At 38.3% G+C, this 25001-nt stretch overlaps 2 protein-coding genes across 2 annotated transcripts in view; one reads left to right on the top strand and one right to left on the bottom strand.

Moving 5' to 3' along the window:
* The window catches only part of CPA6 (carboxypeptidase A6), a 359247-nt gene that overhangs the window by 31905 nt on the left and 302341 nt on the right, over nt 1-25001 (top strand). The window lies entirely within an intron of this gene.
* PREX2 (phosphatidylinositol-3,4,5-trisphosphate dependent Rac exchange factor 2) overlaps nt 7086-25001 on the bottom strand; it is a 180681-nt gene continuing 162765 nt past the window's right edge. Inside the window, 3 exon segments of the mRNA XM_074577220.1 lie at nt 7086-8398; nt 12862-12929; nt 19774-19876. Coding sequence (XP_074433321.1) covers nt 8353-8398; nt 12862-12929; nt 19774-19876 — 217 coding nt within the window. The 3' untranslated portion in view covers nt 7086-8352.

Genomic DNA, 25001 nt, shown 5'->3' with positions numbered 1-25001 from the left:
TTGAATCAAGCTTTACTTTATCTTAAATTTGACGTCAACTGTCACTCAACGTACTTGGAGATGTATTACAATACGAGGCAGTAGCACTGTTTGGGATCACGCATTATTTCTCTCATCATCTGGGTGATACTTTGTCATTAACTTTCAGGATGATGCACTGACGTTAGTTAATGCAGTACTGATGTTCATTTGCTCGCAATCGTGCCCTGTATTGGTTTGATTAGACCTACTGTATGGCTGGTTGATGACAAAACCTCATTGATTACATGTGGTCTGCTTCTCATTTCCAGGCAAGCTTTCTGTCTTGAGACATGAATAGTTCCATTAATTAGGTGACCTAAACACGTTGACAAGCATTCAAGCTAGTCCGGTTCTGGCATAATAGCCCCAGTATTATGGATTCATTCTCTGTAGTCGATGAAAATTTGGTTATTCATTTAAATGAAAGCAGAATCAAAACCTATTGGTGTTCCTTATATTTGATTATGTTCCCAGAATACATCCAGTACAATTTCCTCCTACTTTTAGAGGCTGTTATGCTTCACAAGGAAAGACACCAATTATTTATTCTGGATGTTAAAATCCCTCCTGCCCTGATAAAGAAATCTAAATAACAAGAACAAAACATGACTAGCTAAAACCTAGAACTTTTAAAAATTCTGGATATAAGTCAAAATCATAAGAATTAAGTCTTCTCAAAAGGACGCAGTTGTTTAATAACATATCAACTGCACTAAATACTTGGAAAAATTGAAGTCAGATCTTCAGGATATTTCATTGCTCTGGTGACACTGCTCAGCACTTGTCTTGTCTTGCACTCTTTTTCAGTAACCAGTATCTTCCCCACTCTCCCCCCACCCCGGTCCTGTCAGGTTCTGGAGACGCATTTCCAAATCTTTTCGCCAAATTAGGGCTATATAGGATTTTAGATGCTACCCTTAGTCCCAAGATTAAAACCAATGGAAGAGACCTCCCCTCTGCATTGTGACTGGAAATGGGCATTTTTCCCCACAACAGCACACTAATCCATGAATCTGCTTTAATGCAACACAAGCCAGTAGTATGTTAGACGTGGCAGAACCTGTACCAGCACTGGATGTTCCTCTCAGGGAGCAGCAAGCGCGGGTCCACTCCCCAAGGGGGGACAAGCCAGGACCCGTGGGTGAACACAGCCCAGTGGCCTCCCCCTGGCAAGACCAGGGTGACAACAGGCTCTGCTGACATCCAGGGATCATCAGACAAGATGAAATATTGAATTGGGTGCACGGTCCATCCAGAAACAGCAGAAGATGAGACTAAAGACAAAGCTACCCGTAGCACAGGTTTCAAGGTCCAACCGGGAGATGAGGCTGGAGCCAAGATCAGGGCCCAGGGCCGTGGCCAACAGCTGCATGGGTGAGTCTGGCTGGGGCAATTAGGGATTGTTAGTGCCCTCAGGACCCATGCAGGTCAACAGAAGAAAATGTATGCAGAAATGGGGCAGGGAGAATCGAGTACTCTCTGGGAAAGCAGTTTCAGAGAATTAATATTTCTCCAAGCAAAAATGAAGTAATTGTTAGCAATTCCACTTCATTAGTATAAGCAAAGTATGAGCATCATCTATCCTGTTTCTGCAAGACATAATGAGCCGTAAAAATAATAAAAAAAAGGCAATCAAATACATAGTAAAAGTAAGTTTATGAGTAATATTTAAAAGGAAGTGTCTGTCTTAACTTCCAAAGATTAGCTGACACATACTTTGATGTGAGGCACAGATACATTATCTGTTTCGAATCATGGACTCACGCTGTGCCTCATCTGACCTCTGACATGCCAGCGTAGCAAGTCCCTTTGCAGACATTTTGACTTTCCAATCATGATGACAGCAGTACTTTCTCATGAAAATGAGAAATTACTGGACAACAGCCAAGTGCTACCGTGGTATAACTGACATCTTTCTCAGAAGTTGTTTCAAAGTACTATTTATTCCTATTGTGTACACTGATCAAGAAAGCAATTTGTGATTCTTTGGACTTTATTTCTGATGTATACGTGGCTGCTGGTCAAGACCACAGAAACGAGGAGCACTGAAAAAAAGATGGTAGAAAAGCAGGCCATATTTGAAATGATCTGGTTCTTAATACTAACCCAAAATTCCATACTGCCTTCCTTCACAAAATTATGGAGAGAGGAATACTTATGATAGAAAAAAAAGAAATTAAAAAAAAGTAAATATCTATCTGTTGAAGTCTAGCTATCCAGAAAAACTTTCGTCCTCACCCTCCTCCCTGCTAGAAGAACACGGAAAACAAAAGGGATTTTACAAAACCGTTGTAGTTGCTTTTGGTCCTGCCCACACTGGTGCTTTTTGATCTTGATCACAACCATGTAGAAATCAAAACTTCTTTCAAATAGAGATAACTGCTCAGGAGGGTCTAATACTTCATCGGCTTTCAGTCCTATGAAACATTCAGTGCAACTCCTCAAATCCCTGGCATCTCAGCAGTAGCTACAAGCAAGTTCCCAGTCCCTCTAAAGGATCAGTCATTTGTGGGAGTTTCTTTAGCACAGGGAGTACAACACCCCGCATTACGCTCATCAGATTCTCCTCATGCACAGCAGTAAAGAGATGACGACCACTTCATACTTCAGACAAGGGGATGCCAGAAACCGTGGCTGTTTCGGACCTTTGTGGGTCAGTAACAGCACCATGGGGCCAGAAAGGGATTTTCATGCCTGTCTCCCTTCTTCCAGCCTTCACAAAATACAGCTGCCCACAGCCAGGGACTACTGCTCATGCAGGCTTCAGTTTTCCACTTGGTGATAAAGACACAGTTTAACTGTCAGCAATGAACCTAGACTGGGCCTGGATTCTCAACAAGAGATTCCTTTTACAAACATACATTTCTGGAAGTTTAATTTCTATTCTCCTGCAGCAGAATTCCTAGAGCAGACATACTGAAAAGGTTAAAGACCCCCCCCACAAACTCCCCAAAACTTCTGTATTGCTTACAAATAAAGAGATTTGCAGTGGCCATATTATGAATGGTTTTATTGCTGTCTGACATTTTGTAATACATTGTTACCTTTCCAGTCTTTAATACGTGGACTAAAAAAATAAACCCTAGATCTAAAAGTACACAGTATTAGTTTAACCCATAATCAACATGGCAACTGCTATATATGCTACACAGGCGCTTTACAAAAACGGGAAAAGTCATTTAAATCCATGTTTCAAGGATATTTAACATTAAATTCCTAAGGTTACTTCTAACAAACTCAACTACCCACAGAGCTGCTAGTTTGACGGTTTTCAAACAAAAGCTCACGGAGAGATTCTGTGTATGGCTGTACTTATACATAATATTTCAAAGCAGTAATTCTCTCTTGTGCTTAATGAGACAATATATTCTTCATTTGAAAAACGTGTGCAATACTCAATGCAGAAATTAAGTTCATTTTTAAAGGGTAACACAAGTATAACCAAATACGTACACTATATACAGGGTGTTAAAAAGTTAATAAGGCTGCTTAGTCTCTTAAATCTGGCGCATGGTACGGATAGGACACACACACATACAAAAGATGTTGCGGATGTTCCCATGGAAGTCCAAACTGAAGTACTTGCAGAAATGTCCCGGCTACTTCGAACACTCCATTGGACTTTCAAACTGAAGCAAAAATTGTTTCTAAAGTAGTTCCATTCTAGCCATACAGGATTTCTAGCATGGAGATGTTATTTCTGGAGAAGAACGTAAGAAATGCCTACTTGATTGGCCTCTGGACAATCTGAAACTTCTCGCCGGTGTTAACATCTGCATGACTGTGCATGCTGTATATTCATTTATACATCCATAACAAGAAAACATAACCCCACGTCTTCTAGCAGGAGAAGGGAAACATTCCAAATAATACGTTTTCTTTAGGAAAACTTGATTGATATATACAGTATATATAAAAAAACCCTACATAAGTGTCAGCATACAAAAATATGAGTTCAGTATCTTTTTATACTTCAAAACCTAATGCTGAAAAATCCAGGTATCCTGAGACAGGTATGTACTGTGCATCTCATTTACCAATGCCAGTGTACTGCTGGAGTACAATTAGAAAAGCACTACCTGCATTTATCAACAAATACAGAGATAAAATACATAAGGCAATGCATTAGCTTGAGAAACTCTCTTCATAATGTTAAACAAAAATGGTGCAAAATATGCGTAAAATGCTGGCAGCCATATCCATGAAGTAGCTGTGAAGTAACGAGTATGGAACAATATGTATATATACTACAGTTACCGATTCCACAACTTAAATGAAAATAAATGAAAGATAATTTTCTGAGTATCATGCTTAACCATGATGTGTATACTCACATTCAGGCAATTGTCAATTTTTTATATATATATATACACACACACACACACACATACACACACACTACATCCGACAATGAATTAATAAAACAGAAAAGTCACTTGTTTGCTTGTGAATTTCTCTGGCTAAAAACAGATCAATAAAACTGGTTCATTTTTTTTCCATTAGGGGATTCTAACCAATGAAATGAAGTATGATTACGATAAATCCTCGTCAACTTAAGTTTAATTGTTTTGGCTCTAAAACAGTAGAAAAGCAGTTCTGACCACTACTGATTACATTAAAACAAACAAATAAAACCCAAACAAAATACTGATGCACTTGCTAAAACCCAGTGAAAGCTATCTAAAGTGCCCCTGAAGATTGCAACTATCTCAATGGACGTAAAAGTGGTTGGTTGGTTCAGCTGATAGCAGGAATATTTACTTTAAAATGGATCCCTAAATACAAAAACGTTTGACTTTTAGAAACCAGAACATAGATGGTTTTGTATTAATTTACAATCTACAAGGAAAATAGGTGTTATAAAATACTTAATTTGGGGAATTAGACTGAATCAATGCTCACTTCATAGATTAAAGACTGTTTAGCGTCCTATCATTCATAGATGATGGTTACAAAGATAGGACAACATCATCAGCTCCACCTTAAAATCAAAGTGTAAGTTTTCTCCAAACATGAAACCTATGGCAACTTAGCTGTTCCTTGGCGCTTAACCCTCCCTTCCGAGCTGTTAAATCTCCTATACATCCCCCACAGACTATCACTGAATCATGGCAGTCGGTATTTGGTAATGTATGTCTCTAGATCCTTGAATTTATTCCCCGAAGAATTACACTTGTCATGGATGAAAAAGTAAAGTAACACACAGAATGCTTTCCCTAAACCAGTACAACACATTGTTGTAAAAACAGGCTGCATAATCTGTTGCTGTAGAAGCAAAGATTTAACAAGCCGTGGGTGTTACAGTTCTTGTAAATCATCACTCTTGGTCATCTCTTCTTGTCGCCTGTAAGTCTAAAAATTTATGAGAGGATGAACCTACTGTGATGAGAATGGATTTTTTTTTTTCACTCTGCAAGTGCACCTTGCATAAGGAACAAATACATCCTCTACAGATACCAAACAAGATAAAGAGCTTTATTAATGCAAAAATGTAAATCTATAAATTTAAGAATGGACTTCTGAAATGTCCATCTAATGTTCTTAGAAGCCAGATGTGTTAGAACGTGTTCTGAGAACAGAGGGACAAGAAAAGGCGTTTGAAAAGCCGCACAGTGTTTCAAGCAAACACTGGCTTTTGAAGGAAATTGAGACATTAGGCACCCACTTTCCATAGACAGTCAGTGGGTCATTTATTCCCAGTTCCCTGTGGAAATCCTATCTTTACGTGCTACTTGTAATCCCAGAAAACTAGGGCTTAAATTTCTCAGACCCTTTGATGCCAGGCTAAATAGGTATGTTATTTTGCAGCATGGGTCACCAATGAAGCTCATAGTGCTATATTAATTTTTGAAAACTGACTCTGGAGGTGAAAAAAAGGCATAAAGAACCAAAAATTAGATACAAAATCAAGCGGTCAAGCCATGAAACGCTAGCTAAGGAATTTGGTCCAGTGACTGGCTTGAAAGTGTTTGTCCCTCTGTGTTAACAAACGTCTATTACCCCTTACTTTCAACAACAAGATGAATTCGACAGCTACCGTACTATACAGGGAGACTATTTTGGCATATTTGCACTCCTACCATTTTCAAGGCAATAAAAAAAAAAATAGCGATGACTAGTTGTAATAACGTGTATGCGTGCAACAGATTTTGTCCTCTAGGTTATTCTATATTGTAGAGGATTAGCAGCTCTGCGCAGCTAACGGCTGACTTGCCTCAGAGCAAAACTCCTGTGGGCAAATCTCACAGGAAGATGGGAGCTCGCAGCGGGGGCTGACACCGGCACCATCCTTGGCATGAGGAGGTTACGGCTTCTCTGTACTCCCGATGTCTGAACAAGCAGAAACTGAAACGTTTTTGGCGCTTTGGCCTGGAGCGGGAATTACCCTAGCCAGTACTGCCTCTCTGAATAAAACACATCCAGAAGTATGAGATTATGACTAGAATACCAACGATAGAAATCGTGGCTCATTCTGATGTACAAGCATTAGGTCATCCTAGACAAAAACAGTAAGTTCCTAGAGAGTTAAAACGTTGTTTTCTGGTTTTGTTTTGTTTTTTAATCAAAAAGATTATAGTCCCACAGCTTCCAGTAACTATGAAAGAGTGTAAACTTCAAAGCACAAAGGAGAAATTGTTACTGACGTGTTCGTTATTGCATGTCTTTGTCACAGTATAAGGCAAACGTTCTCTATTTAAGGTTGGACTGGTAATGGATATGACTACATAAATATATACATATTGAAACTCACGTATATGCGCCGACATATATATCTGTGGATATATAAAAATATTTATTTTCTTAGCAAAGTTAAAGTCTGTGTAAAAACATTAAGAATACTGAAAAAGGTAGGAGCTCTAATTCCTCCTTTGGAGAAAAGTAACAAGTCCCCTAGATATCCTATATAAAAAACACTCTCTGTAAGAGTGCAGCTCATTTTGAATTCTCATTTCATTGTGGATTAATATATTTGTTGAAGATTTCATAAATAATTAGATAATATGCAACAATTACGTTGTGAGGTTTGATTGCTACAGCACAGCATAACTATAGATCGCTGTTGTACAAAAAAATAAATTTTATTCAGACAGTATATGTCCTGCTCTAATAGAATGCAAAGCTACCGCTACAAGTAGAACTATTTCAGAATATAGTTTTTGTTTTAATGCGTTCACGTATGAAACCTCATTTGGGGGCATTTAACTGAAAATTCTTTTGGACAAAAGAACAGCAAACACAGATACGTTTTCCCTGGGCCCTCTAAATACTCAGTACAATTTCAGAATAAATCTATAACAATTACCAACTCCAAAGAACTGCAACGCTATACAAAACCATTCTGACAAAATACAGGAAATGGTAGCATAAAACATCAAACCCCCAAACTACGCTTCAACTTAAACCACAGGCATTTCCAGTTAAACACAGCAAAACTGCCTCATCCTCGCCTTTCGCTAGTATAGTCCTATACAAGAATATACACAACTCTGGAAAACTCTCAAATGCAGAGGCGCGATAATGCAAAACATCCCTTAGGCAGAGTCTGAAATTCAGTCTAACTATGGGTGAAGATCAGACTCACGCTGCTTCTCCTTCATTATAACGGCAACTGAAAAAGGGCAAAACTCCACCTCAGATGCCATCTAGGTATTCCTTCTAAAGAAGTATGACAACAGACTGCGTAAGACATGGCTGAGTTTACTGATTACAAGCTGATTAACACCTTCATAGCAGCAGTCTGCCTGCAGCCATTAAACACCATTCTGAGATGAGTTTTCCATTTTTAAGCCTCACTTACATTATATCCTTGAAACAGTAGCGTCATCGTTCCGAGAAATTATGATGGTGACAGGAAAAAAGGGATTATCAGTGCAAAGGGCTCTATAGGAAGTTCATGCTCATTATCAAGCCTAGTTTATCTAGGTGTTTATTCCTGCCACAGAAACACATTCTGTATAGCGGACAAGTGAAGTCATTCTCTCTGAACAAGACATTTGTTTTCAAGCTGCTGGCTATACCTGTTGTGTGGCTGAACAAGACACATCAAATAAATCTGATTCCAGTGTAAAATTCCCAAGGAAGATTCCTGTTCTACTAGTGTAAGGCCGGAGTGCACAGATTCCAGAAATGCATTTTGGAAGCCATTTTTCAATGCCAATGGAGAATACTTTAGGGTATTTCTTTCTTTATCCTGAGTAAAGGCTGTTTGTTTGTTTGTTTGTTTTATTTAGCAAAGCCCCAGGCACATACTGCTATAGTGCAGTTAGATTTTGTCATACAGTCCCCGTATCCTAAAGGCCATTATCGGATTATTTTCTGAAGCAGTCCTCCTCATTCTTCTCCAACCGGTGGTGGTGGCTGGCATAGCTTGTATAATCTGACAATGACAAAAAAAACCCAAAGGAATTGTTATTCTGAGAGCTTAGTCATTATCAAAATGGGTAAATTTTAGGAACAAAAACTTAAATCAAGTCTTCCTGCACTGCAAAACAAGAGGTACTGAATTCAGTTTAATAACATTGATACAAAAACAGTAACATCTTATTCATGAGTATGAATGTTTGCATTGAAAGTGTTATTATTACAATACACATCTATAAGCAATCTTATAAAGACATCCCAGTTTAGTCAAGTTTTCATATTTCTGCAGTGAAGACACCCCCTTCTGGAGGTCTCTACTAAGCCTCCGCTAATGCAATTACCTGTTGTTGCTCCGAATTTCTAAATTGGAAAAGCTGCTTGGTGAATGCAATTGCCTCCAGTTTTGTTTTGTTTTGGCACAGAGTCAGACCTCGCTCTAACACAGTCCCCTATAAAACTGGTGCTGCTTGAAGAACCTAAGGCAGACGTCAGACATGTGATGTGACGCGCCAGCACGAAGATTTCAGACTCTCTCCCCACCACTGCTACATGTATGAAATCAAGACCAGTAAGATACGGTTCAAATAACTACCTCAGCGCAGACTGAAATAGTGACTCCATTTATAAAGGCTTTTGAATTTCTGTTAAACCCTTTCGCATGGACTTGGTCACTAGCAAGTGTCTGAAACTTTACCCTAATGTTAGGAATACTGAAAAATAAAGGGGGGCAATCATTCCGACCTCAGGCTCTCTGCTCTCTATGTCCAGCATACAGTATCTCCCCTGCAACCGTAGCAATTAGAACCAGCAACAGACATGATCTCATTTGGAGATTACATATTTTCCTCAGGGAAAGTATATAATTGAAGGAATGGCAAAGAGAAGAGACTGAGTACGGCATGGCAAGGAGAAAAAGCATCAGAAGCCAAAGATGAAGAGATAATGGCACAGCATGTGCGTTAATACCTGACAATCAGAATCTCTGATATTGAAATACCAAAGCAGGTTTGGTAGGTCTGGCTACAGGCAGGCTGGTGAACCGTCCACTGGCTTGGGATATTTAAGATGCTCGGGGTATCTGAGTTTTCCAAATATATTTTGCAACTTTGCCTGCCAAACATCACATTAATTTATATGACTCCATTGTAACTAATCATCAATTTCAAAATCACACTAGAAATCAACACAGAAAACAAAAATCTGTACAAGTGGCTGGGCTCCCCAAACAGTTCAAGATCAATGGGCTGGTGCCTTCTTGGCATGATACTCTGCTACTGAAATTACGTGAGGCACGGTATGTATGGCTGCCCCCATTAAAGCCTCTTCAACATCTAGACACATCCTGTGGCTGCACAAGAGCAGGGCAGGACAGCTGCTGTTCGCTGACTTCCCTTCCCTTTGAAGTTAAAACCTGTAGGACACTGACAACACAGAATGGCCATGGGCTAAGTAACTTTTCCGTGGATCTCAGTGGCAGTGGTTAGCAAGCAGAGTGTTGTTTCCAGATGGTAAGAACAAGGAGCAGCAGTTCTGTCAGCCAAACTGCAATTGCAAACCTGATTTCAAACCTCCACCAAAATGCGTTCTGAAGATCCCTGGGCTCTTCCACGTTGTCATCTGGCAGACTGATGAGCATTTAAGGTCACACTGTGCAGACAGCAATGTTAGGAGCCATGCACATATATCTCATATTTGTATACCAACGAGACAATAATATGGCCCGATCCTTACACAGAGAAGTATGCAGAGAAAAATAAACAGGGCTTATTTGAGTTATTTTATTCTGCTAATGTCATAAAGCAGTAACATTCAAAGCTGGCAAAAGACAGATAAAATTACTGTCAGAATCTCATCTAAGTGTCCTGATTTCAGCTGAGATAGGGTTAATTTTCTTTGTAGTGTTTGCTGTGTTTTCAGATTTGGTATGAAAGGAATGTCAATAATGCATATTGTTTTAGTTGTTGCTAACTGATCTTTATACTAGTCAAGGACTTTTTCCAGCTTCCCATGGAAGGTAAGGAGGAGCATAGACAGAACAATAGAACGGCCAATGGAATATTCTGTACCATAGATGTCACGCTGGGTGTATAAAAAGGGGTTGGCTGGGGCTGGGGGAGAGAATCTGTGATCTCTGCTCAGGTCGGGCTGGGCAACCAATTCACCAGGCAGTGAGAGCAACTTGTGCCTTGTATATTCTTTTATTGTTATTATTGTTATTTTATTTTTCCATTATTGTTTTATTAAACTGTCTTTATCTCAACCCATGAGGTTTTTTATCCTTTCCTCTCCTTTTCTCCCTCTTCTCCCTACCCTTTGCGGGGAAGAAAAGAGGGGTGAGTGAGAGGCTGTCTGGTTCTAGTTGCTGGCTGGGGTTGAACCATGACACTAAGCGGGGTTAGTTCTTGGTGATGTTTTAGCAAAATCTAATTTCTATGGAACAACACGCAGAAAAGCTCAGCCCCAAGTACCAAGGTCTGTGCAGAGCAAGTGATGTGGGAGAATTTTGAAGCAAATTAACAAGGCTCCATAAATCCCTAAGGAGCTATAGTTGCTGAAGATAGTGTGGAGAAGAAACAGCCTGTTCTGGGTCAATATATATGGAACTATTTGAGATGGTATGAACAGATCAGCTGAGAAAAGACAGAAAACAGCTGCAACTGCAGAGAACTGAGAACATTGTTAAAGTGATGTTAAACGAAGACAAGGTAAAATTCTTTGCAAGACAAAGAATTAAGAACCCACAGTATCATTTACCTATACAGCAAAAGTATCACTCCTGCTGATGACTATTCTGATTTATGTGACCTATCTATCTAACGATACACCAAATGCCCCAAACACGGAGGTCAATGAGATATTCCTGTGACGTTGCTGCTGACTGGCAAGCATGTCAGATACATCTGTCTATTCTATGTTCTAGGAGCCATCTCAAAATTTTCCTTCAGCTTTTCATTGCTATGTTGTGGGAGTGTCAATTGGAAAGAGGGTATTTTTCTCCTCAACTGATGTAAAGCCAAAAAATATCTCATGGCCCGGTTTTTAAGAACTTAGATTTTTCCTTTATCACAAAAGCTCTGAATCTAGATACGTGCTCTGTCGTTTAGAGGTGGGAGAAGTTCAGTTTGCAACAATTCTTTGGCTGCCTCTAGAACTATGTCATAAAGGAGTCGTCCATTTCAGGCCAGAACCATACCGTTCAAAATATGAAAAGCCTTCTCACAGCTTTTACTGTAATAAAATGTTTATTTACTGCCTTAGGTTCCCACAACGCAAGACAGTTGGTCAGACAATTTTTGGTCTCACCTGCTGGTAAAGGCAATGACTTTACTGCTGATGGGTTTACGCGAGAATCAGCACTTTTGCTGGATCTTCCTTAGTCTCTTTCATGAGGCACGCAAGATGCATATATGCTCCAACAAATACTGCTCCTCAGCAACTGAACAGAAGCTGCTACTCAGATTTACTCATACCTTGTACACTTAAGGTACACTTCTTTTCTAGAATCAGACCAAGCACATGCACAGAAAAATGTGCAGTGATTTGTTACAAACAAATTATAAGCCGTAGCCTGATTCCCTACTGGGAGAAACTGGGACACCTGAGAAATGGGGAGCAAACTGCATAAGAAGAAAATGTTCCTGAGTATTACTGGTCAGAATCCAGAAGACAGGCTTTCTCGGAGGCTACGGATAGTGTATATGTTCATTCACGTGGTTACCTCTATCAGGTATTACTAATTCGTTGTTTCCTTACTAAAATTTAAACACCACACTGGGTCTGTTCTGTGTTTTCACATACCTGTTTAGCTCATTCAATGTGTTATTGTTAGTGAACGAAAACCATTATGTTTTAAATTGGTAAAAAAAAACATTTAAATTAGAGCTGGATTAATAAAACCACTTTAAGATAAAACGAAGAACATTGCTGTTTGGTTATTTTCATTTATGAGTATTGTGCTTGTTAAGAAACATTTCAGGTACCTGCAATCCATCACAGCATTAAAAAGCTGGATAAATATAGAACAGTCACATTTTTCATTCTAATGGATGTTTCAGAAAGAGACAAAGAAAGACTACATCATCTCTAAAAGCAACTAGAACACGATTTTGCTGAGATATTGCAGTACAGTATTTCATTAAAATGGGGTTATGGATTTAGTTATGAATATTTCCCCAAAACCACTAAACATCACAAGTGATGAAGGACTTGTTCCAGTGTTTTCATAATTAACATGAACTAGGTTTCATTTTTCAAAAGTGGGCACATTTTGAAGTGCTACAGAGCCTGAATTTCTGCTACTAATTACTTTAAGTAAAATTGTATGGCTAAGAATGTAATTGATTTTATGTACATTAAAAGCCAAATCTTAACAATTAGTGCAGAAAACGGTCAATGTTTATTGTTAGCTTCTGAGCAGCTAGGACAGAATTTAGCACAAACTAAACAAAACCACGGTGTAGGACACAACCAATCAGTTACCTCGGGACAGACTGTGGTGTTCGATCCCTCACCCCTAAATTCTTGGCTGTGTTTTGTACTCTCGCACCCTGTGAAAGAAAAACAACAATTTTGCTTCATTTATTCCAACACAAGTTAGAAAGGTTTCTGAGCTTTCTAGATGAACATAACTATTGGTTATAATTAATTAATACATACGCTCTGTGTCACGAAACATCCTCTTCTAAGGTGGGGAACAAGTTGAAGCAGTACATTAATTCTCAACTTAGAGAAATATGCAGAAAAGAGACTAAAATCTTTCCCCTTGTTATTAAATAAATGCGTACACATATATCTTACTAACAAAAGACTTCATAAAAAAAAAAAATCAACATTTAAGGTTTCAATTTGTTTGATTTTTGTCACCGTTCTTTGTAGAAGGCATGGATAACAAAGTTATTGTCTGAAATGTCACTTATTTCCTATGAACTTCTGAACAAACAAAAATTTCAGATTATTTCCTATGAATAGCTTTCTAGTTAAATCTAGAAAAATGGCCTAAATTGAGGCACTAAATCAGGATCAGAAAAATGCAGGTCCTGATCTTCCTTTATAATCACAGAATCACACACAAAAAAAGAAAAAAGGTTGAAGGGACCTCCTGAGATTGTTTAGTCCAACACGCCTGCTTAAAGCAGGATCAACTAGAAAAGCTGGTCTCTCTGACCCGTTGAACAGCCATAATGAAAGCACTTTTGTCTCACTGACTCATCCAGTAAGGAGAACGTTGATAAGACTTGCAGGATGTAAAACATACATCGTGACATGGAAAAATGCAGACTCTTCTGCAAACAATCTAGCTCAGACATATGAAAGAACTTAGTAGAATTTGGTTTTAAATTATGAGGTCCAGCTTTTAAAGTGCAGTTTTATTAATGTAAAGTAGTCATCATAAAGAAACACAACTGTTAGATTTACAGTCTCTTTCTGTTTTCTAACATTTTAAAGGAGATGGAAACTACTTTTTCTGTCTATCATACAAACACTGATTCTCCCTTTATTTGTCCTTCTGTACTACCTAAATTCAGGACAAAGTAACAGAGAACAAAAATATATAATCTCAGAATTATTACCGTGAGATTTTAAATTGGTGTGAAACATCAAAGATAATTTACATTCCAAGCAGTGCTGCAATGGCAGCTGCACATGATGTAAATATGCGGTATAATCAGTGATTCAATACGTAGAGTAAGACTGGACTTTGCATTTGACAGAAATCTGCTACCCAGGTAACTGAGAAGGTATTAGTTCACTGTTAGGGAATCAAACGATGAAAAAGGCTGGCTGGTTACACACAGGGAGGTTCTCAGAGTTTATGTAAATCAACACATGCCACAAAAAATACTGTGTCCTTAAGTTTCTCTTAGGAAAAAAAAAATACTGCTAAAGATAGAGAAAATAACTAGAGTACCTGTGAAACTGAAGGCAGAATATAAGTGACTTTAACTAGCTTTACCTCTAGCTCAGTAAGCTCGTCTCCGACAGTTGCAAGACACGTGACTACGGACCACAACAAACATGTCTTTCCCCAGAAACTCCTCCAGAATTCAATCATTAGTCACTCAATACTTCCTCTGTTCAGCAGTGAGTATGTATTTAATCGATTTCAGTAATTCTCTTCTATTCTTTCCCATCTCATCTTGAACCCATAAATAACTTCCCATCACTAAGCATCTTGTGGAAGGAGATCCACATCTTGGGTACAATCTTAGCTTGTTGTGGCAAGAACCACTATTTTAATTTGGTTTGAATCTGCTGGTTTCATTTGATGCCTTTAGTTCTGCACTGGTGAGGACAACAGTCAGTCCCTATCCGTGCCACTTTTTCTTTAGACCCTTGTCATATCCTCCTTCACTCATGAAGCTGAACTTCATGAACTTCACTCATGAAGCTAAATTATTTTGTCTGTCTGTCCTGTCTACAAACCATTCCCAACCACTGATCATTTTTTCTGACCTTCTCCAAATATTTTCCATTATGCTATATACTTATGGAAGGAATTAGAACATCAGACACTTTAAATAAAGGGTCATGATAACATGATTTCTACTTTGTCATCTATCCTTGCCTAAACCACTATAACTTCTGATTTGCTTTATTGATAGCTACCGAGAATTGAGCTGATGTTTTCTACCATATCCTGAGGTCTTTAACATGAGATGTAATGGCAAGCTCAGAGTCAGGTATTGTGAATGTCAACCTGGGGTTTGTTTTTTCCCCTGTGTGCATCACTTAAGAGTTATCTACACTGATTTCCACCTGCCATTTTGTTGCTCAATCATGACATCCTCTAAGATCCTTTTCAAATTCTTCATAGTTACTTTTCATCTTTAATAAAAACTTGAAAAGAGTTCAGAGGACAATAGGGAGAATGGTTACGTAAGAAAATACAACTGAAAAAAGAAAGATCAGCTGAACTGATGTTCAGTCTATGGTTGGACTCGATGATCTCAAAGGTCCTTTCCAACCATGAAGATTCCACGAAGATTCCATGATTCTATCTACAAAAGTGACGGCTTATGAGGGAAATGATAATCAAATCGGGGACAGACTTTTTAGTAGGGCCTGAAGCAATAGGACAAGGGGCAATGGTTTTAAACTAAAAGAAGGTAGATTCAGACTAGATATAAGGAAGACATTTTTTATGACGAGGGTGGTGAAAACACTGGAACAGGGTGCCCAGAGAGGTGGTAGATGCCTCATCTCTGGAAACATTCAAAATACTAAAAAGTCTACTGCTAAAAAGGGAGTAAAATCTGTTCTCTAAGTCTACAGTATACTGGACATAAAACAGGAGACTTAAATTGAAGGAAAAAGATAGAAGAAGAAAAAGGTAAAAAAAACCAAAAAAGACTCAAATGAGGCACCAAGTCAAGCATCCTAATGAAAAGGTTAAGAAAACTCTGGAACAGACCACTTGGGAAGCACTATGCAGGAGTCTCCACTACTGGAGGTTTAAGAACAGATATGACAAGTGTCTGTCATGAATTACAACAGGAAAGCTGATCCGGTATTGGTCACAAAGTTAGACAAGTTGAGTCCAGACCTTCATCACCTTCAGTGTCCTTTCCTCAGTGCTGTTTTCTAAAATTTTATAATAAAGAAACACCACCATGACAGACTGCTGAGACTGGCATATGATTAACATAACTGAGAGCCAGAATATACATATACATGGGAAAACATCTAAATGAATCGCATGTAGATCCTGAACGTCAGTGCTGTGACTACCTCTGAGAACAAAACCAGCCTATTTTTACTTGCATTGCTCACCAGACAAATTAATTTTAGTATCTTGCTTACATAATAAATCAAATGCGTTGATTTAAAAAGGAGTCTAGCTTTATACAACCATGTAATTTATTGTTTGGCAAGGGAACAAATTAGACCGACCTTACAACCACCAGATTATTATTTCTTTTGAGGAAAACCCCCCAAGAATTACTAGCAACTTGCCACATGACATCTCTTTGTCTCCACTGAGCATTACACCATTTCTATTTCAATATACTGTTAATTTATACTTCTCAAATATGATTCTTAAAGCTATAGCAGTGTAAGTATTGACACTGTTTGTCTCACGTAGGCATAAGGGGCAGTTGTGCTATGTGGCTCCAGAATGCTTCCCTCTGCGTACCAGTACTGCCAGAGCACTGGTGAAAGATGCCAGCGGCTCTGAGGAGACACCACCATCAATCTGGACTCTCATATATGAACCAGTTTTCTCATTGCCATGAGAAAAGAGTGATAGGTTTATTTTCAAGCTACACACTAATTTAAAGATAGCAAGAACCAGTCACATAAAGAAAACATATTCTCTTTATGCCCTGCTCAAAGGGCTCTAAATCAGTACAATTCTTATGAGAATTACTCAAAATGTAGTGCTGTTATTATGCTCATGAAAAGGCATGGAAAAATGATTACTCACTTAAAAGACAACACAAATTCTCTCCTAGTCTTTTCTGTTTATCAGCTTTTTAGTCACTGTTCTTCCTCAGAGCCCTGTGCCCTCCTGCAGCTCCTTTCCTAGGCCTCCGTCCTCCCCACTCCTTGCTGCATCCCGAAAACACACCCCTGTCAGGATGCTTTACATAGTATTTTGTGCATACAGATGTTTACATGAATAAATATACATGAGTAAATAAAGTTACTAAAAGATAGTTGGGATGTTTTGTCAAAATTTTGATTTTAAAAATCAGTCTAGACTGGATCAGCAGATAAAAACCAGAAACCACTTAACTAAAAGCATCTCTCAGACCCAAGTTCATACCAACTCCCAACAAGTTGGTCTCTTTCCTTTAGTTCTCACAGAACAGGTGCTTGCGAATACCTAATTACAGCTGACAGGGCAACTACTTTGCATAGTGTTCCAACAATACAGTGGGGGCCATTATCAGTCTTGTTAAACACGATCACGGACCTCATTCGATTGAAAAGAAAAGAACCACTTCCTGAGGTCATCCATTCAGTCAAGTGACTCCAGTTATTCAGCACTGGTGCCCCAAGCTGGAAGAGGTATCAGCTTCGAGTGGAGACGATCTCCCCTTCTGGAAAGCTGATACTGCCAGGAGCTAACATTGCTGGCTTCTCCAGAATAACAGATGGAAAAGATCTCCTTTCATTTGCACCTCCCTGTGGCTAATCTCTTTATTTCACAAAAGATTCAGGGTGTAAATGGGCTAACAAAGTTTTTGTTTGGTTGTTGGGTTTTTTTTTTTTTTATATTAAGCCACTTAAAAGACACATGTATTGCCTTTAAACTGCATCAAACCCCAAGAAGCCTTTTTTGTTTTCCCCTCCAAGTTTTATGGCCTGCATTATACTCCTGACAGTTAAATCCTTCAGATAATTTAAACATTGAATCCAGAACAGGTTTCTAGAAGATACCATAGCGCGTTGTTGAAATTACTCCAAAACATTTAGAATTTAATGGAGGGTTATATTTCTACTACAGAACTCCAAGACTGATTTTAAATTACAACAAAAGATTATCACTCTATTAAATGCTGTAGTGGTTTCCTGCAAGAAGAAGAATGTGTGAAAAAAAGCCTGGCCTGATATACTAGCAGACTTTTTTGCAGTGTCTGTGGGTGGTATTGAGATATTGGTATCTTTAACAGCTATTGATCAGCAGCTGTTTACTGCAGAGAACGGAGCCCCTGTGCAGGCTTCTTTCCATATCTCTATTTGAGCAAGTACAGTTACAGCTGCTCAAACCCATGCAAGTTACTTTCATTCTGCCTTTCATTTAATAAACTGCAGAAATGAATCAGCATTTTTGAAAATGGTCTAGAACTGTACATTGAAAAGGCGGCCTTTGACAGAGCACATCCTGCAATCAGACATATGCAAAACTCTACATCCACATTTTTTTGATTGCAAAATACTCAGATCGGCCTTTTGTCTAGAACTTCAGGAGCAGACACATCAACCTATACTTGCAAGTTTATCCTTACAGAGCAGTATTTTTCTTTACAAGTCAAGTTAAAGCTGTAATTCCTGAGCAGATCAGCATGATCTGATTCAAGAACGTCGAGGGTATTTATTCACCACAGAAACTTAATTTATGCACCCAATACAGTGAAAGTCCGATACGAAAAGGAATGAGACTAATTACACTGATGTATCCATGTCAGGCATCAGCGCTTACGTATAATTCATCAGAAGCTATGGCTTGAGAATATCTACGCAATTGCTTTAAAGACTAAAGGTTTGATCTAGCATATGTGTATTTTTGTCTACAGCAAGTTAGAAGTGAAGTACAGCTGTTTAATCATTTTCATAACTAAACTGTGATTGCTGCACAGAATATGTAGCAGAATTAATGAAACTAACAAAATTAGATGCAAATTAAAAACCACAAATTATGAATCTTATCTGTGATTAATTGTTCCAATATTTAATTATCTTTTTTTCACTGCAAGATTGAGCGCATCCTGTATCTTGTTTATGCTTTTGTCATAAGGTTGAAAGCTACCACAGGCTGGGATATACGTTCCATATGCACACAGAGTGATTAAGCCCCCGCTCAACCTCTCTTTGATCAACTGAATAGGTTGAGCTCTTTAATCTTCACTTCATAAGCCTTGCCTAACAACCTCTGGATCATTCGTGCTCCTCCTTTGAACTCCTTCCAAGATTCCAAACATCCTTTTGAAAGCATTTATCTGATAACAAGATATTCTAGGACAAATTGTGCCAATGCAGTAGAGTATAACCCCCATTTTCAGTTGATATTGCCTTTTAGGCCAGCATTTTTTTTGTCACACCTTAGCACTGAGTTCAGGTTGAGGTGGTTATCTATCCACGACAGCCTCTAAATCCTAATATTCTATTACGACGAAAGAGTGAAAAACACTACTTCAAAATAAGCACATTGTCCTCAGGAATCCTGCCTGGAAAGTTAAGAACCAGGATATTTATTTCTTCCCTTCCTTCCTACACTTCCCCTTCATTCAGTACATGAGTCATTTTTTATTAACAATAGTTAATAATCTTAAGTTATTTTTATGGATAATATATAATAAAATAAAGATTGTCGTACTGAACAGACTATTCTGTTGTAAGGTGATACCAAAGCAGTTACTATACAAAAACCACTAAGGAAAATATATAACCCTGTAGAAATTATGATCCATTTACACATACAGAGAAAGCAAGCATCTGGTTAAAAACAGCTTGTTCCATTATTTTAAAGAAAACACACCCTTTCAGTCAACAATAGAGGAAGAGAATTAAAAAAACTCAACTAAATACCCAGACTAACAAAACTCGCACAGGCATTACACAACATTAAGATGGAGGTAAAAAAAATGCTTGGTCAAGTCAGTCTTGTTGGATGATAACACGTCTTGTTCGGAAACATCAAGATCTTACCCATAGTGAGCATCTTACCTGTTTGCGCATGACATCCGTAGCTTGCATGATATAGCGAGGAGGTAGCCCGTGGCTGCGAGCCAGAATGATTGCCTGCTCCAGGGTAACACTCAGAGTGCACCTGCAACGGATGACAGAAGTCAGCTAGCTCCTAGTAGTAGTTTCCTTAAAATAATTGCTTTCAGATCAATTATCTTTTTTAAAAACATTATAAATAAAAATACTGTAGGAGACCTGGCCCCCTATCCCTCCCTCACCCATGCAGGCATTAGCCTGAACACTGAAATGTTTCTTAATTAGAAAAATTTTGAGTGTAAGAAGTGCTCCTGCTGACTTACAGACAAATGCATTTATTTGCCTTGTTTTGCTGCTGTTTAAAAAAAAAAAAACAAAAACCAACAAACAAAAACCAAACAAACAACCAGTAGAAAACACAACGCAACTATGGCTTGGCAAGTGCATGAGAGAGTGACAACTCAAGGAGAAGGATTTTTTGTAACTGTATAAATCCCTTTCCAAGTGGTTGCTGCACACCTTATCTTATCTCTCACCCTCCACTGCTCATGCAGACCCTAGCTTTGGGACCAGGAACCTGACCTCTTGCCATTAATTTACCTTGGTTATTCTGATGGCACATTAGTGGAGTTCAGTCCAAAATTAAGAGACATTTACCCCTTTCAAAAAATAAAATAAATAAATAGGGCATTCCTTCAAATAAACTGTTGTCTCCTACTTTGCCAATCCTTTTCAAGGAAATGCTTGAGGAGAAAAACGGATCATGGTACCACAACCTAATGAAAAGGCTGTAATGGCTCTGTCAGAGCAACCAGGAAAGTTTCAGAGCTAAAGATCTTTCTGCAGGACAACCTGTCATCGCACCAGACAAGAAGTAGTAGGGAAAGTCATTTTGGACATGCCATCCGATTTCAGTTGTCATGGTGAGAATGAGGACAGATAGATGGTTTCTCATACAACCAGACCAAAGCTGTAGAAGACGCACAGATAAAGGCAACAAAACTGGGTAGAAACAGGTACTTTTTGAAAAGCGCAATGTGTTTGAGGGCTGCTATCACCCAAGAGGTGAGAGTGGCTGCATTCTGCACCAGTAAGCTGCTAGATGATTTTTCTCCTCACAACCAAAGTACTGCAATAATCAAATCTCTTCCGCCAGAAAGATGAGGTGTACAGAAAACGATCCTACCTCAGCAGAACCTGACAAAAGCTGCATATTTCAAGTTCAAATAATAAAACTAAGACACACGGTTAAAACATAGTTTTGAGTAGCCTTTTGGCAAAATCCTGACCAAAAGATTCTGCATAGATTACATTATGCACACAGAACAGACAATATGTTTCAATCAAACACTCATCTTGCTGAGCAGAAGATCTGTAGGAGGAAAAAATGTGTCTGCGCTGATTTTCTCACTGAAAAAAAAACCCCACCCTGACACGTTTTAAATACCGCTTAAGTAAATTTATGGACTGTAAAAAATTTCACAGTAGTGAGTGTAGAAGATATTAAATTTGATCTGTAGCTTTATTAATGGCCTTTCATTAAAAATTTATAAGCTAAGTGATTTTTCCTTGGTAATGAAATAATTTTTATTCCCCAGTTTCTTGTATACACTGACCTCAGAGTTAACTTGAAGCAAAAATCTATTGGTCTTTTGTGTTTTCTGTTTGATTAAGGTGCACAGTAGTTAAATATTAGACTAGAAATTCTAAACACTGTGCTTTCATCTTGTCTTTGAAAGGTGAAATATTGCACAAATACAGCACATGCTCATATTTACCAGCATCATAATCTAAACATCTAACCTTCAAGACCAGACCGCAAAGGAAGCTTTGTCCCACTGACAAGGGGAAAAAGCAAAAGTATCTCAAATCTAATTTGACACATGTAATCTAAGCCAGAGAAAAAGGGTAAAAAGTCTCTCTGAAGGTATAATAGAGGTTAATGGGCTCCAAGCTCAGCTTTCAGCCAACCGGTTACTGAGCCAGCTCTCCCATAAATCCCATCTTCCTGGAACCTAAAAGTCTGAAAGAACAGAAAAATCATATTCTGCATGCGTGAATCAAAACGAACAAAAGGACCCCCAAAATGAAGGTCAGCTTGAAGAATGAGGTGCAAACAGTAATCTTGTGATCGCAAAAGACTGCCAAACTGCTCACTGTCCAAAACCTGATGAAATGGCTGGTGATTACGGACATTATGAGCCATCTACACTTTGACAATGCCAACCGTGATTCAGAAATAAGGTTGCCAAGTGTGTACATAAAGACAGAACCGGAGCGGGAAACGCAGAGACAAAGAGTGAAATGGCATAATGAAGATTTCTTTTAAAGGCTGCTATGAAGCTAGGCAACAACTACAGTACAGTCCTGAAACACAGGGGCTAACATTGAAGATCTCACCTCAAGACAAAAAAGAAAAGTCATTCTAAGGATAATATTTTAAACGTATCCTAGCAAATTAGTAGTGAAGACACTCAAGATGACAGCAGTGATGATGATGTTAACTATTATCAGACCTCTTTAATAAAACATTTTACATTCGAGGTGAAGTCCGACAGTAATGCTGGTTAGATACATCCAGTGTTTCTTTTAAAAAACATTCTTACTCATTAATGCATGTTAAAAAATGTTAAAATAGCATCAGTGGCACGGCTGCATTTCAATATACTATTTTCTTAGAAATGCAATTTAACATCGCTGGATTTTGTATTTCTCTTAAGGCACGTAAAAGGTTTGATGAATGGAGAATTAAAATTACCGTTTATGGCTTTTGTAATTATGAAATAAGGTTACTACTTTCCAAATACAAAAAACAACACTCAAATAGCTTCATTTTTGTTGAATACTGAGTCCTCTGATAAAACTGATCATATAAACCTTCCACGGTGCTATGCTGAACCGACTCAATAGCAAACATGTATTTACATGCTGGTGCTTTCTCCCAGCCCTTCAAATATAGTTTTTGAATTACTACATATTCCTTATCACAATTCAAACCGCTCTGAAAACCAGCTGTGAACGAAACAAACACACACACAAAACATCAGATGGTAACATGGAAACGCCGTAACTGGAATTACCTCAGCAATAGGACTGCCAAGCACAGAAAGATGAACCAAATGCAAATTTAAACCAATACAACTTGTACAATTTCATGAAACAACACGAAAGCTGGGAACTCCTCATATGGTGAGACTGTTCTGGTGGTCTGAGCAAGGTTCAACATCAAGGACTGCCAGCAAATAAGTGCAATATGTAATAATCCACCCTTCTCCCCCATTTTGAGAGCTGATGAGCAGATGGTATTAAAGTTTACAAAGCAGTCTGGAAGCAGTTCTGACCATTGAAAGTATCTGGTCATTTGGATGCAATCAGCCCAGACAAAACAAACAAGGAAAATATTAGGGGAAAAACTCCTTCAGTGTTCTCATAACGTTCTGCTATGGGAAGTATAAATCCCAAATCCATATATTATACAGTGTAAACAAATCAAAATCTGTTCTCACTCCCTCTCTTTTCCTCTCATCCCTTCTTTTATGCCAGAAAAACAAAAGACCCGAATTCATCATCTCAGAATTTATGTCAATTAGAATCACAAATTCCCTGCCTTGACAGATTACAGCAGCAAGGCTGCACAGACATTTGGCTTTCCCAGCACAACTGGGCTGAGAACTCCTCATTTCACCCATTTGGTTTCCAAGAACCAGAAGGGACTGCAGCTGCTCCCAGCCCCTGCCTGCTATCCCCAGTCTCCCATCAGTCATGACAGTATTGATGTGAAGATTAAATACAAACTTTCAAACATCTTCTGGATCAGACCATCCCGAACAAACAAGGTTAAATCATTTTCTACCATGAATAGTCCATTTCTTTCTGACTGGATGTGATTTTTACTAAAGGGCAGTAAAATCGGCTGGATAGACATACATCTGCGCTGAAAAATTGAGTTGTAACAGAGGAAAACAGATTGAAATTTTCTAAGAAATGGATTACTTCATGACAGCTTGTTTAATGTCACCTGGAAGAAAAAATAATTTGAGTTCATGTACACTACCTACAGAGCTGCCACTCAGCAAACTGTATATCTATGTTACCAGAGTAAAAGGAATCTAAATGACTCAATTCATTCTCAGGTTTCAGTTAGGATTCCGGCCATCCTACATCCAAAGATGCATCAAAACATCGCTTAGAAAAATGCCCTGAATAGAAAAGATGAGGTGAAACAAATTGGTTTCGTAGTTACCACCGTCAGAGATGTTGAAATGAATTATGCTCTGGCTATGTGAATAGGAAAAAAAATATGAAAAGGATGCATATATGCTTAGTCTAATTAAAATCTAAAGCTTCTACTTAACAGGTAATTTAATGCCATTATTATTTTAATTACTTTTGTTTCTATATTTCATAAGCTGATCATACCTATATTTGACCACCTTTTAAACCAATTACACTATTAAGTATTCATTTGTTTCTGCTGTCATTTAAATTAATGCTTATAGAGCAGCTATTTTTTATGTCACTGTATGCAGCAATTAAAAACTTTAATACTAAGTAAGTCAATTTTGGTAAAAATTGTGGGGGGTATTTCTCTATAGTGATTGCTGGGTAATATGTATTGATTCTGATGAGAAACCCAAATAAGGAAATAGGTCATGATAAACTAAAAAGAAGGGAAAATGATCTTCAGGACTCTAAGAAATAAGCATAAAAAGTGTAGACAGGTCTAACTGAAGACTCCCCAACAATTTCGAAGCTGTTCTCATTGTGGGAATATGTCTCAATGCAAGTAAAATTGAAGTTTGCATTCTCTGTGCCCATATACTGAATCTTTGCTGAACAGAATTTCATCTCACAGGGAGAGGAAAGCTGGGCCTGCCAATATGTATTAAAGAGAAAAGGCGCAAGAAGATCATACTTTAAGCTACAGTATTGTATTTTACAATTACAATAAAACTCTCCTGGAGATCAGGACTCAGGTTCTGTCCCTTTATGAACATTTGTGAAGCAGAGATGTTCCCAGTGTGGAAAGACCACTACTTTAAAGTCAGCCTTGGACTGAACCCATCCACTAAAGGTTAGTCCAAAACTTCTTTTGCCAAAATATAGCAAGCCATTACTCTGCACATATATGTATCCCATTATGACGGTTCAGTAATCATAAACAATGCTTCAAAAAGTGTCTATGTGTGGAAAATATTACAACACCACACAGAAATGGATAGTCCAAGGTT

The sequence above is a fragment of the Larus michahellis genome, chromosome 2, assembly GCF_964199755.1.
Source record: "Larus michahellis chromosome 2, bLarMic1.1, whole genome shotgun sequence".
NCBI lineage: Eukaryota > Metazoa > Chordata > Aves > Charadriiformes > Laridae > Larus > Larus michahellis.
The sequence above is the reverse complement of the archived record's forward strand: the minus strand, read 5'-3'. Positions and strand labels throughout refer to the sequence as shown.